Here is a 13,682-nt window from a genome sequence, read left to right as displayed (position 1 = left end):
CTCATATCCTTGTCTCACAGACAGGACTTGCTGAGTCTTCAGGATTACTCTGGAGCATCATAGATAAAATTTAAACAAGCTTTCCAAATCTCTCCCTTTAAACCACCACAAATCCCAGCCCTGCTGCAGGGTATGGAGTGCTTTCAGGGATATAACCAAATCCTGACCCTCAACCCTCAACTGTCTTCCAGACCTTCCAGTCTAAAAAATCCTGTCTTTGCACGTAGCCATCACACTCTTACAGCCAGCTCTAGGGAAGGTCTGTGGAGACCTACCTGTTTATACAGAGACATGTCACTGTCAACCTAAAAGGTCCATGATCACCAGCAGTTAAATTGCGAGGTTTGATTTTAAAAAGCAGTGTTAGGTGTTGAATTTTCACATACTCTTTGGCTGTTGAATTGCTTGCCCAGCTCCTTGTAATGTGGCAAAAACCCTGCTCACTTTCCTTGCTCATTGGCTGGAGGTTCAACCCCAGGACACCACCCCTTCCTGACAACCCATGCTTGACTTGTCCTGCACAAGATCCAGCTCTCCCCTTCTGCTTTCTATGCCAGAAGGACAGTCAGTCTGTGAGATACACAGCAGAGCAGATTTACATCCACATAAAGTGCACCAGCAGCCAAGACCTTATGGCTCAGCTACATTTGTGTGCAGTACATGATGCTCAGTGGGATCAGTGTCCATGTAGGACTAGGAGTCTTCACCCCGTACTGATGGCTGCACAACACTGCTTGAGGAGAATCCAGCATGGCAGGAAATGAATGCCAGTGACACAGCTCAGATACAGAGTTTGCTTCTGCCACTCTTCCCAGGTAAACACTGTCACAGAGTCCAAACACACACCACAGTACCCAGATCTGTGATTTGTATTTTATTTTCATTCTTTTTACAAGCAAGGAAATCCCTGGATTAAAACAATCAGAATTAATCAGATACCCCAAAAAATTCACCAGGTAATGGCTGTCAGGATGAGCAGCATAGGTTAGGCTGGAGTTAGTCCTGAAATCCAACCTGAGATGTGTCACAACACCAAAGTCCCAAGCCTGAGATGTGACTTTCCAGGTGACACATGTCTCATTACACCCGGAGCAATAATGCAGCAGCCCCACTGTCCTATGGCATCTTGCACCAGTGGGATCCCTGTGAGCTAAAGCAGTGGACAGTAAGGAAGCAGTCCAAGTCCCTGGAGAAATGAGAGCAGAAGAGAGAGTAACCCAGAGAGCAAATAATATGACCCAAATTATTAACTTTGGGATGCTAACAGCTAGGGAGCACAGGCTTTCACTAAGGACTCTAAAGGAAAGGTCTGGGGGTTTTTTGTTTGATCCAGTATCTTTGTTTTACTTCAGCCCCTCCCCAAAGAGAAACTCTCCATACCCAAATGTAATAAGCTGAAACTAGTACCATGAATTTTGCTTAGGGAGTTTCAGATACAGTCCTAGATGAAGGGAACATGCTGGATCAGAGATACACGGGGCTCCAGTGGGACACAGAGGAGTGGATGGGGTGCAGAGGAAGCATAACAAGGCTGCTAGGTCTGTACAGGGGGCTGAGGAGGGGACCTGCTACCTAGGGGACCTACCTCAGATACAGAAAACATTATAGTCAGCCAGGGCCTGCTCCTCTGCAACAGAACAGGAGAGATCTAAGTTATCCTTGCACAGAGCCAAGTGCAAACACCCAGGCAGCCCTGGCACCCCGTGGCTCCACACTGACCTGGGCTGTAGTAGTCATAGACTCGGACATGGCCTGGCTTCAGGTTGGTCACCTCAATCTCCTGCTCCAGGTGCAGGACATATGTGTCAGAGATATGGCTCAGCTGGGGGAGAAAATAAATGACAGTTCTCTTATGAGCTGTTCTTTTTATTCCTCACCTGAATTTGATCCTATTAACTGACAATAACAACTCTGTAGACTCAAACACTGGACTTCAAGATGGATCTTGAGGATTCTGATCTGCTAGCCCCAGCTCTGGATTCTCCCAACAACTCTGGCAGTGCCCTCCATTCCTGCAGCTTCTCCAGCAGCACAGACATTACCTTGTCCAAGTAGATGGCAACACCTCTTTGTGTTTTCTCAGTTCTTCTGACAGAGTGCCCATGCTGCAGCTAGGACAGGAGAGAGGAGGAAGCAATTTAGTTTTGTCTTTTGAAAGGAAAGTGTGAGACATCCCAACAAGGTTTATCTAAGTTTGAGTGGGCAGATTCTCATTCACTCCCTTCCAAATGCATTTTGGACTCTTATCTCTTCAGGCTAATCTCTCTACCGCCCACTCAGCTCCTGCAATCCCCAAGGACAAGAGCTACTTAGCTGACAAGGATATGCCAAACTGATTGGGCCAGAAGTATCACCATCCTCAAGACTCAAAGAAAGAGTCAACAGCATGTGAGTATGTGCTCAAGTTTGTTGTGTGGCAGGGATTGCTCGAGGAAGAGACAGGCAACACCTTCCTACGCAACCTTCCCCTCTCCTTGGCCACAGATGGTTTCACTGACACCACATCCCCACCCTGATTCCACACTTCTTACAGACACCCCAGATCCTGGAGCCAGGGCAAATCCAGTCAGTAAGGACACCTCCAAAATCACCATGTTGGAAGTGGATTTCTTCCCATTGTACCTGGGGGAGAAGATTGAAAAGAGAGTCTCTGGGGGAGAACATTAAAAAGAGAGTCTCTCCCAGCTTTCCCTTCCCTTTACCACCAGCCCCTGTGTGCAGTGCCCTGAGCCAGGCAGCCCAGCCAGGGCTGGGGCCGAGGCAGTCCCTGCTCCCTCTCACAGGGTGCAGAGGATGGCTTGGCTTGGCTGCACTGGTCTGAGCATCCCCAGTCTGAGCTGACTACTGCACACCTCCCTCCTGCAAAAGCCAAGGCTCTCCATCTGGCCCTCCTGCTAAAACTGCCTGCTGCCTCCACTGCAGCCAAGAAGCACCCCTCAGCTCTCCAGCCTTGCCCATCTTTCCTTCTCAAGTGGGACGATCTTTAGAGTCACCTGACATCGACATGGACAGTAACAGAGCGTGCATTGTCCTTGGTGCAATTGACCGGGTCAGTTTTCACTTGCAAGGCAAAGGATGTTGAGTCTCGTGGGGAGGGGGTGTTGTACCTCAGCACCATCTGCAGGAAGAGACAAAAAGACAGACTAAGACATTGATAATTAGCTTGATATCATCTATGACACCATTTTTTTTTCCAGTGGCTACTCAACTTCTCAAGACTGGACCCCAGACAGTGAATGGATAAATGATATGCAGTAAGCACACTCATCCCAGTACCCAAAATAAAGGTCACTCAGATTGGAAACTTTCCACGGGTTCCTTCTCAAACTTTCAATTGAGACTGTGCAAGTCAGCACATAGCAGTGGGACCACTATAAGACATTTTCATCTTCCAGTACTCTTGAGAGCTGTGGTATCATCATGGTCCTCATATTTGGGCAGGTTCTGCCTGTTTCCTCCCACACACAGGTTTATTGCATTGGCACCAGGCTGGGGTTACAGCACAGTCAATGCACCTTTCCTTCCACAAAGGTGCAGCAGAGTTTCGGTTTCCACAAGGTGAGGAGATGAGGGTGATCACAGCAGGGTCTGTGGGAACCTACCTGAGTAAAGACACAGCAGCTGCCGTGGGCCTGCACCAGGAACTTGCCCGGGACCTCTGTCAGTGCTGCCTCCTGCACCAGCAGCCGGTTCTGGTAGGACACTTGGAACTTCTTCCCAAAGCCTCCATGGGACCTCACCCTCACTTCTGCATCCCCCTGCGTGCTGTGTGTCAGTGCTGCATACTTAGCCAATGCCTGCAAGGCCACTACTGTGTCCTGAAAAGGAAAACACAATTACATTTGCATCTCTGACATCCAGAGACACTTGAAGTCAGCATCCTGAGGACCTCCATATCCAACGGCTCCTTTGCCCAAAGCATTTACAGTTGCATACATTGTGTGCATATCTTGCAGAGGTGCTTTCTCAAGAAACATCCCCTTCCCTGGCCATGAATTACCTGTGTTGAGGAAAAGCCTCCGTAGGCATTCTGCTGCCTGGTGAGCCAGGCCACGATGGCAGAGGCCATAGTGAGGTCAGACTCTGTGACATTTGTCTTGGAGAGCAGGGCCAGGAGGATGTAGGATGTCAGCTCCACATCCGCAGACACTGGCTGTGACCAAGGGCTGGTACTGGTTTTGGGCTTGGATGAGGTCTGACTCCAGTGGATCTGCCCATCTGGGAAAGGAAGGTAGTAGAGGGAATCTTGAGGGATGTCAGGGAAGACCTCCTGTGGCCTAGCCTCCTAGACACAATGGCTTGTGTCTGCAGAGACCATTGGGTAAACACCTTTTGGCTGGATCCTCACATCACCAGGGCAGCTGAAAACCAATGTATTTTGCAATACCTAACACTCCATATTCCACATCAAGGTGACATACAAAAACTAATATGCCAAAATTCTGCATATGCATTACCTCCCAGCTGTCCAAATTCTGCATTGCCTTGTTTGCCAGGTTCACTAACTACCTGATACTAGCCAGCTGTTCACTGGCCAGCCCTGAGGGTCGGGGACTCACAAGACATGGGGGCAGCTTCCTTTCCTCTCTGGCATTTTGCAGTCCTGCACAAGAATGCCCAAGTCTCCCAAACCCCAACCTCCAGGTACCAGAAAAGGGCAAGAGATCTGAAGGAAATCAGCACCCACACCACAGTGTTGGCAGCACACGCCATGAGCTCGTTCAGTGGATGTCTAAAAACCCTCCTTAGTGAAGGGCCTGGAGGGTAAGGCTGCGTTGCTCCCAGGCTGCATGTTACCAAGGGCTCAGAAAGGTCACCCGTCCCTTCCCTGCTGCTCCCGTGGCACTGAGGCTCTCATACCTGCTCTGATGGCCTTTCGGTCAAGCACATCGAGGAGCTCCTGGGTGTGCTGGGAGTCCTTGGCCAGGGCAAAGGTGTAGGCCAGCAGGGCCTGGGTGTAGGTGCTGGCAGCCCTGGGCAGGGCAGGAGCCAGGCAGCCCAGAGCCCTGCGCACCACCGTGCTCTGCGGGAGAGAGGGACATGGTCCTGGTCACACACAGATCCCTGTGAGCCAGGCAGGCCCCGCGACACCAGCAGAAGCATACACTGAGATATACCAGCACAGAGAGCACCCCACACATTCACTCAGGCGACTCTGTGCCCGGACCTGCACTCTCTGTATCAGTGCAGCACCAGCGTCTTCAGCCCTTGGTGGAAGGTGCTGGACAGACCTCCCCCCTGAGCTGGTTTTGGGCTTCAGCAGTGCTCTGTCAATGAAATGAAAACCTTTCCTGCAGGAATAACACCACCATGTCTTGCTTTCCCAGTCCAAACACAACAACAAAACCATACAACTGCAAATGTGTACACATAACGTGCTGAGCAGGGCAACTGTGTTTAATTCACCTTCAGAGGGAATAATTGTACTTGTGGTGAAAAAAGGGTGACCTGAAGGACATCTATTGCCTGAAAGAGGGTTAATTTCTATATCTCTTCCTTTTTCTTTTTTTTTTTTCTAAGACCACTGCTTTCTGTTCTGCTGAAGAGCATTGCTGTTTCACTTACTTTTGTGATTTCCAGAGAACTTCACTTCTCAATGTCTACAATTGTGTTTCTCCATCAAGTTAATTGGTTTTTTATTTGCCTGTACCACAGTCTAGTAACTAGCTACAATCCTTAGCACTTGTAAGAGCTCCCTCTTATTGTTATTACTTAAGCATGCAGTTCCAGCAGCCCTACAGCACTCCTTTCCCAGACTTCTGCTTTTTTTTTGTGAAGCTAAATCCTATTAGGGGTTACATTATGTCTATTTACTTAACTGTGCGAGCAGCTCCACCCACCTCACCGTCAGCCTTCAACTTTGTAGGACCAGCAAGGGGATGGGAGGTGGGGGGAGTGGGAATGAGCAGCTCATTCCTGGGAAATGGCCAACACAATATCTAGTCATGAGGTCCAGTGGTCCCCAGTAGTTCAACCTCACCTTCTCCCTGCCATGGATGCCCTCCTCAAAGGGAGAGCTTTTCCTGAGAAGCAGCAAAATCTTCCTCACCCACTCTATCACTTTGCCCACAAGTCCCTCCAACGCGCTCTGTTGCCTACCCCAGTGTCATCACTAAGCTCTTGAAGATTCAGATCTTAAAGCAAGAGCATGGCAAAGAATCCCAGTATTTACCTCTGGTGTTGCTCCTGCCTCCAAGTATGCAGCAGTGATGTAGGCAGCCAAGGGGACTTCCCCATCTACACCTCCCTAAAAATAAGCACATACATCAAAAAAGCTGGGAAAATTAATAGGCAAATACTGAAGCTTTTCAGGAGAGGTCTCACCTATCCCTGGCTTGCTCCCTCTGAAGAAAGCACAACAACACAGGCAAGTGAATTTAAACAATTAGCAGCACACTTGGCAAGAACTGCTTGGTGCTGTCCTTCGAGGTGCACTGGCTCCTACCTTCATGAATGTGTGGAAAAGTTGTCCTGCGTCTTTGAAGCAACCATTGGGAAGCTGGTGGAATTCCAGCCAGGTGAGAGCAGCTTGGATAATCCGGTTGTCTAGGTAAATGTATGGCTTGGCTTGGACAAAGCATTTAACCACAAATGCAGTCAGCCTAATTGAGGAGAACAGAAAAAAAGGCATGAAAGAAGGGAGAGAGAATCAGATAGAGGTGGAGTGCATGAAAGAGCAGGAAAAATGAGTTGAAAGAGAGAATCTAAGCAGAAGTTGAGAAAAAAAAAGTGGGAGTTTGAAACTGGTGGATCTTTCTTTACCTATTGTGCTATTTCTAATGTGCTGATTCAAGGTCAGTTCAACCCCAGGACTGGGGATGCCTACCCATGGGGTGCCCTAGTCCACAAAGCTTCTAGAACACTTTGGATCCAAAAGGACAGCAAGGGTTTCATGCTGGAAGCAGAAAGTTGCCCACCTCCTGGCTGTCAGAGAGCAGGTAGACAGCAGGGAGAGAGCCCAGGGCTTACCAAGTATTACCATACTCATCCTTGGTACCAAATTCACTGTAGGAGCCATCAGGGTGCTGATACTGCAGCTGTATCTGGTACCCTGGGAAGCAGGACAGGACATGAGTGCTCACAGTGGTATTTGCAATGAAATCACTGTAAGGAATGGGGTGGTTGAGGTGGAAGGGGAGCAGGAACCTGGGACAGTTGAACACAGGAGAAGGCAGAGGGGCAAGGTGGGCCTGTTGCACTCACCATTGCGCAGGAATCCTGTTGCCCTGTCCTTGATCTCAGGGCTCAGCTGCCTCGTCTTCTCCAGGTACTGCAGCACATAGACAATGGGGGCAAACAGCACCATGTTCTGCTCCCCACAGCCATGGGGCATCTGCACCAGGTGGTCCAGGTTCTGCAGTGCCAGCCCCATGAGGTCCCCTGAGACAAAACATAAGCACCCTGACCACCTCCTGGGCAGCAGGATCCACCTGCTCCTAACTGTGACCGTTCCCAGCAGCGCACCAAGCAAGGTAGGCCTGGCACAGCAGTGTGGGGACACCTCTGTCCAGCCACATTCTCCGTTCTGCTGTGCCCCTTGTATGAACTGTACACGTTCCCATCCTGGCAGGGAAGCTCATTAACACAACACTCTCTCCCTTGGTGAGTGTTTCAGGTTGTCAGTAAACAGGAAACACAGCCACACATGTGGGAAGAACAGGGCAGTGGAGCTTTGGAAACCTCACAAGGGGTGTGGAGGAGTTTGGGTTTGGGCTTTTCTAGGGTGAAACTCAGAGAGATGGGATTTGCAAGGGTACTACTATAGCTTAATTCCTTACCAGTGACCGAGACAGTGGCTCTGACTGAACCTTCAACCACATTTAGAGGCAACATCAGGGACACAGACTCCTCTGCTGGATTCCCTGACGCCAGTCAGGTAAGGTGTGGGGAGAACAAAGAAGAAAGAGATTCTGATGAAAAAACGCCTCCAAAATCCCCAGAAACTGTTCAAGGATGTTCTGTGGTAGCTTCCCATTTTCCTGTCACAGAGACTGTAAATCACTTCAAAAATCCATGTCCCATTCCACCCTTAACTTCCTCCATCCACTTCATGGTAACTGTGCTGTCCTAATGCCCCTCTTTATAAAGAGGTTGAGAGGATTTTCTCCTCAAAACCCTCACAGGTCAAAGCCACCTGTTTTTCTCTACAGAAGTTAGTCCATCTCATTTAAGATTTCAGTTGCAGGCTTGTCTTCTCAATGCTCCTCATGCTCTCAAAATCATCTGATGGCCCCATCATACACCATAAAATTCAAGACAGGAACAGCAATCCTAAGCCATGTACTCCAGCCTCACCATGTTCAGTAGTGTGGTTTTGTTTCCACAGGTGAAAAAGGTCTCAAGCTGTCACATTAGTGCCAGGGATGTTGATGGTAAAAGACCAAACCTCCCCACATCCCTGCCTCGGAGAAAGCCCTAGCTGGCACCACAATTAGAGTACGCTTCTGTAGCTTCATCATGCGGACAGAGAAAATAGTTCAACACATGGAAATACTCAGAAGGTGGCTAGGCAGGAAGAGGGGGATGAACAGGGTGAAAGAAGAAAACAATCCATCTACCTTTTTCGGGACACAGGACGGAGCTGTGAGCCTTTTCTACCAACACTCCCTCTGGCTGTTGGAGCACATAAAAGTAGCATTTTAATGAGCGCCCAGGAGAGAAACAGGATTACAAGTGGATTAGAAGAAAGTATGTTCGGAATCCTGGTTCAGGGTGGACAGTCAGCTGAAGTATCATGAAGTATCATACAAAAATGCAAACTACTTTCAATCATTTTCACTTCAGCTCAGAAACCAGCATGCATTTTCAGAATATCCTAAATTCTGAATATCTGTGAAAATGGTGCTGTAAGATTCAGCAGAGAACTCAGGAGGCAAGGACATAAAAGAGTGTTTAATGTTTTCCATAGTATGAAGTGAAGGTCTTCCCTTTACCTCCTACATCCATCAACCTTCACGCCCTGAGATGATTATTACACATTTTGAATAGCAAGGGGTAGCTCCCAAAATTAACCCACACAAAATCCGGGAATTGCACAAAGCCTATTTTGAGGCTTAGGTAACAGAACAGCTTGACTGACCCGGACTTGAATGAGTTTGGTGATGATGTCTTTCTGTCCTTGTTTTGGGACGAATGGTATCTCCCCACCACAGAGCTCTTTGGTGGCCACAGCCTCTGTGCTCAGGGTGATGTTCACGAGCCCTGAAAATAACACAAATTTAGGTGCATAAGACACCTTCTGAGGAAACACTTCCTGTTAATGTAAAAGACATCACCTGCTGACAACAAAAAAATTTGATCAGAGCCCTATATGTCTCTGTATCTCCTAGCACAGGCTTGTGAGTAACCATGACCATAGGATAAGTGCAAACAAGTACTCTCTGGGTAACAGAGCAAACAGCTTCTCACTCCATGTCAGCTCTTACAAAACATCCCCACCTTGGTCCCATCCCTTCCCAATTCCACCACCCCACCTTCCTGTGCTCCTCACCCAGTTGCTCAGCTGTGACACTCCACTGAAAAGTCTTGGCTTCCCCAGCACACAAGCAGCTGCTGTAGACACAGCCTTTGCATGGCTTCAGCTGGAAGTGTGCAAACTCCTCCAGGGTCGCTTGGATCTGAAGGGGCAGCAGAGATGGCAGGTGGCAATAAATAAACATCAACAACACAAAAAGGAAGCCTACAGAGGGTGGAAACAAGGGCACAGACTGAGAGGAATACGCACAGATTGTTTGATTAGCCAGGGATCAGGCTGGGAAAGCTAAAGTCCCGGCAACCTGGCCAGGGTTATCAAGGGCAACAAGTGTGTCTGTGTTTGTGCTTGGGATTGCCCCGACCCAGGTGTGGGACCTTGCAGTTGGCCTTGCTGAACTTCGTGGGGTTTGCACAGGCACAACTCTCAAGCCTGTCAAGGGTGCTTCCTTATTTCTCTTTTTAAAAGTGGGGGTAATGTTCTCCCTTTTCCAGTCAGAGGGAACATCACTGAATTGCCATGACTTCTCAAAGGGGATTTGGAACTGGATGATCCTTAAAGTCCCTTCTCCTATGTTTCTATGATCACAGGTGTCAGCCATGTCCCACTTTCCTTGCAGAGGCTATCAGGGCTCACCTACCCTCATGCATTGCTGCAGGTTGTTGAAGACCGTGGCCTTCAAGTTGAAGGTCTCACCCTGGACTACAGAAGATGGCAGTGGCAGCTCCACATGAAAGGGCTTGGAAACAATGAGCCAGGAGGCTGGAGCAAAGCCAAAGCCATTACTTCCTGTGCAGAACATTCCTGCTTTCCATTCTGTGATGGCATCAGGCACAGTGACAGGGATACTCTTGTTCCCACTGGGGCTGGGGAGAAGTAGACAGTGACAGAAGCATTTAATTGAATGATCCCATATGCCATGCCAGGTGTCCTGCTCTGTGTCCTTCTCTGCAGAGCCCCCCATCCCCTCACCTCAGTCCTACCCCTGCTGAACTTGCAGCCCTTGCAGGGTTACAAGTAAGTCCTTGTAGAAGTGGGGGGCCGCCCCTCGGGTGCTTATATCGACAGAACACTCGGATCAATAGGTTACATGGCTGCAAGATGCCATCAATCACAGACAGAACTTGCCCTTTGCACATCTAAAAATGGCTTACAGATGTCAGCAGTCTTATTCCTCTTGGCCTAGAAATGGAAAACCAGAGACCAGCAGAGGAACAAGACTAGCTTCAGTAGGGCTTAGCAGACAGGGTTGATCCAGCCATTCTCTGTCTGTGAGACACTGACAGCTTAAAGCCCAACATAAGGGCAGGGCAGAGACTTGTCCTGTGCACACACCACGACTTTTGAGAGGAGCAGACTGTTCTGCAGCTGCCACCACAGCTGCCACAAAAAGCAGACATAGCTAAAGATACTGGTATTATTTGGCTTATTTCACCATGCATGTACAGGAAGGCAACACACACAACACATAAACCTTTTGGTGGCTCAGATCGTGTTGGTGAACAAGTCACAGAGGAAATATCTGCTGCTAGGGGTGAAGAGGTGGATGTATCTGTAAGGACAGTGAAGGTGGGAGAGGGCAGGTGTTGATGGGAAATATGCTCAGGGTCTGACCTGAACATATTTCAGTTTTCAGAGCGCACACAAGAAAATCTTGAAGTATCAGATGAAAAATCTCCGAAAGCTCTCTCAGCAGACCCTGTGTGCACGCTGAACCTTTCTCACAGGACACAGTTCTCAGTCCTGTGAAAGACTTCTGTGGACATCAACTTCCCCTATATACCGAGATAAATCTGTGAGCACGTTTGGGGAAATGCAAGCCCACAGGACTACCAAAAGCAGTGTATAGGCAGTAAACTGAGCTGTTTGGCAACACCTTATGCTTTTCTATCTTCCTGTGCTAGCCACCTCTCATGGATGACCAGCCCTTCTAGTAGAAGAGACTCCATTTAATGCATACATCAGCTCTAGCAATGAACAGCCTACAGGTATGAGTCCCATGATGTATGTCCTTAAGTGTCTTGCACAGCTGCCTATGATCTAAACTCAGCTGCATCTGCTGCCACTCCCAGCCACATAAAATGACCCACTAAACCCCCACCGCTCGGTTTACTCACCCCACAGAATACAAATCCCACAACCAGGTTTGGTGAAAATGTTTGTGTACTTTCTCTTCAGCTGAAGAAAAAGGTGGAAACATAGTGGGCTGATAGGTTGATGTCAGATGCTCTGTTGGAAACAACAAAGACCTACAGTCACCACGGGGTCCTCAGGTCCTGGTTAAGAGCAGAGGAGCTCCAGCACAGCTCAGGCTGCAGCAGATTCAGTCAGCTCTTGGGAAGCATGGCAACAGAACAAAATGTGCTGTCCCGAATTTTAAAATCCCTCGCCTCATTTCAAATGTCAGAGGTGCTTTGGGCTTTACTTGCATGTGGAGGCACCATGGGACAGGCAACATTTCCCTCACTCCAGAGATAAAACCTGGGATCCAGACATCCCACTAACAGATCTCACATTAGCACAACAGGTTGAGGGACAGGAAACCCTCTTTCTCCTCCATTTGCACCTACGGCAAGTGCTGCCACTTGGCTCAAACCCAGGACTGTTTTCAGATGAAAGACTAAGCCTCCCATGTAAGAAGAAACAGCTGGTAAATGCTTACTGTTATAGACTTTGTAGGGCTGGGCAAATGTCAACATGGGCCTGGAAATAAACATTCCTGTTCCCCGTAGCATAGATGTCAATGGAGTGGTTGGACATACTCTGGGTTTCTTGATATCGGTGTTGGACATAATTTTCAACCCCATTTCCTGTAGGAAAAAATTATTCACCATAAGATTGTCCTCTGCCCTTGTGCCTTCCTGTCCCCTCATGCAGTGGGGACTTGGCTGTCCTCTGTATTCTCTTGATTCATTTTAGGAAGGAATAATTCAAATCCCCAGCAATGGGCAAACAAGGTCTTCTAAGGTAATTTATCTGGCCTGAGTCAGTCAAATTTATTCCTTTTCAAACACATGGTCATTTGGGTACTATGCCTTCTCTGCCTGCAGGGTGCAATCGCTCATGCTATGAAGATTAAACAAATTGTGTGAAATTCAATTAAAGTAATGAATAATCGTTGGCATCCCGAGTCACACAACCCAAGTGTGGCAACCACACAATGATTTTTCTTTACACATTTCAACTCACCTACTCAAATAACAAGTGAGTTACAAGGGTCTAAACTGCACCTGTTCACTCTCCTGTCTGCAGTGGCATCCCTTGGATATTGATAAAGTCAGGGGCCACATTTCCCTCAGTTCATGAATTATCTCAACCCACCAAATCAACCATTTTTACCCTGAATGCTGTAAACACATCAGGCTCATCAGAATTTGGGAACCCGCATGAGCGATCATCTTCAGACACTTGGCGAGGATACCTGGAGTTATAAACAGATGGGAACAGCCCATAGATCTGAGAAAGCAAGGAAAAAAAAATCAGTGCCAAATAAGCCTGGCATTCCCTTCCTCTCATGCATCCAAGGCCTGTTTGAGTTGCTTCTGGCTACTGTGTGTGAAAGCATGCCAGAAAGCTCAGGATTGCTGTCATTTCCTGGGCTCTCCTCTGATAGTGCCGGCACAGAAGCTGTTTTACCACTGAGTGATGCTCAACCTCTTCCTTAACCCCTAATCCCTACCCACCCGCACTGGGAGAGCTGCTGATCCCTCCAGGCCATGCTTTCAGCTTCCTGGAGTTAAATTCTGCACAGGTGCAGTGGCATCATGTCAGTAGGGAAGAGAAAAAGTCAGAGCAGGCTCACTCACCAAGTGGCTGCTCAGTTCTTTTCCTGGCTTTGTCAAAAAGGCACTTGGATCCACAGCCCAGACAGCACACATGGAGCCAGGAGCTGCCTGCAGGCGGAGGCCAACCTGTGAGCCAGGAAGAGTCTCTGGCATTGAGAAGCTCAGCTCCACCTGGACGGGAAGAATGCAGGCAATGCCTGAGTGACATTTCTAAGGGTGGCCACTCTACCACTTACCAGGCAAGAAAGGACCTACACAAAGACAACTTCCAAAGACCTGCCTTGAATAGAAACCCAAGGAACTTCCCAAGGACCTCCAGAGAGTATTAAAAAAACACCACATTGAGGTTCTAAGAGGAAGGATGGCAGAGGGGGAGACATCAGTGTGCACGTGGAGACATTCCCGTGTCAGAGAACAGTTCTCTC

The 13,682-nt window shown here is 48.5% G+C and overlaps 1 protein-coding gene across 2 annotated transcripts in view; it reads right to left on the bottom strand.

The window, feature by feature from the left end:
- Positions 1 to 868: 868 nt before the first annotated feature.
- Positions 869 to 13,682, bottom strand: part of LOC136284982 (alpha-2-macroglobulin-like protein 1) — a 32,804-nt gene continuing 19,990 nt past the window's right edge. For both annotated transcript variants that reach the window (XM_066175540.1, XM_066175541.1), the window contains exons 15-36: positions 13,279 to 13,428; positions 12,812 to 12,928; positions 12,135 to 12,282; positions 11,590 to 11,701; positions 10,113 to 10,338; positions 9,491 to 9,617; positions 9,080 to 9,201; positions 8,559 to 8,613; positions 7,779 to 7,862; positions 7,204 to 7,380; positions 6,970 to 7,051; positions 6,446 to 6,602; positions 6,173 to 6,247; positions 4,861 to 5,023; positions 4,001 to 4,218; positions 3,603 to 3,818; positions 2,994 to 3,118; positions 2,532 to 2,622; positions 2,043 to 2,111; positions 1,720 to 1,822; positions 1,586 to 1,627; positions 869 to 1,186 (exon numbers count right to left, since the gene is read on the bottom strand). In XM_066175540.1, coding sequence (XP_066031637.1) covers positions 1,587 to 1,627; positions 1,720 to 1,822; positions 2,043 to 2,111; positions 2,532 to 2,622; positions 2,994 to 3,118; positions 3,603 to 3,818; positions 4,001 to 4,218; positions 4,861 to 5,023; positions 6,173 to 6,247; positions 6,446 to 6,602; positions 6,970 to 7,051; positions 7,204 to 7,380; positions 7,779 to 7,862; positions 8,559 to 8,613; positions 9,080 to 9,201; positions 9,491 to 9,617; positions 10,113 to 10,338; positions 11,590 to 11,701; positions 12,135 to 12,282; positions 12,812 to 12,928; positions 13,279 to 13,428 — 2,658 coding nt within the window. In that variant the 3' untranslated portion in view covers positions 869 to 1,186; position 1,586. The remainder of the gene's footprint in view (positions 1,187 to 1,585; positions 1,628 to 1,719; positions 1,823 to 2,042; positions 2,112 to 2,531; positions 2,623 to 2,993; positions 3,119 to 3,602; positions 3,819 to 4,000; positions 4,219 to 4,860; positions 5,024 to 6,172; positions 6,248 to 6,445; positions 6,603 to 6,969; positions 7,052 to 7,203; positions 7,381 to 7,778; positions 7,863 to 8,558; positions 8,614 to 9,079; positions 9,202 to 9,490; positions 9,618 to 10,112; positions 10,339 to 11,589; positions 11,702 to 12,134; positions 12,283 to 12,811; positions 12,929 to 13,278; positions 13,429 to 13,682) is intronic.

The sequence above is a fragment of the Chamaea fasciata genome, unplaced genomic scaffold (assembly GCF_029207755.1).
Source record: "Chamaea fasciata isolate MVZ Bird 193981 ecotype frontalis unplaced genomic scaffold, bChaFas1.0.hap1 SCAF_2, whole genome shotgun sequence".
NCBI classification, from domain to species: Eukaryota; Metazoa; Chordata; class Aves; order Passeriformes; family Sylviidae; genus Chamaea; species Chamaea fasciata.
The sequence above is the reverse complement of the archived record's forward strand: the minus strand, read 5'-3'. Positions and strand labels throughout refer to the sequence as shown.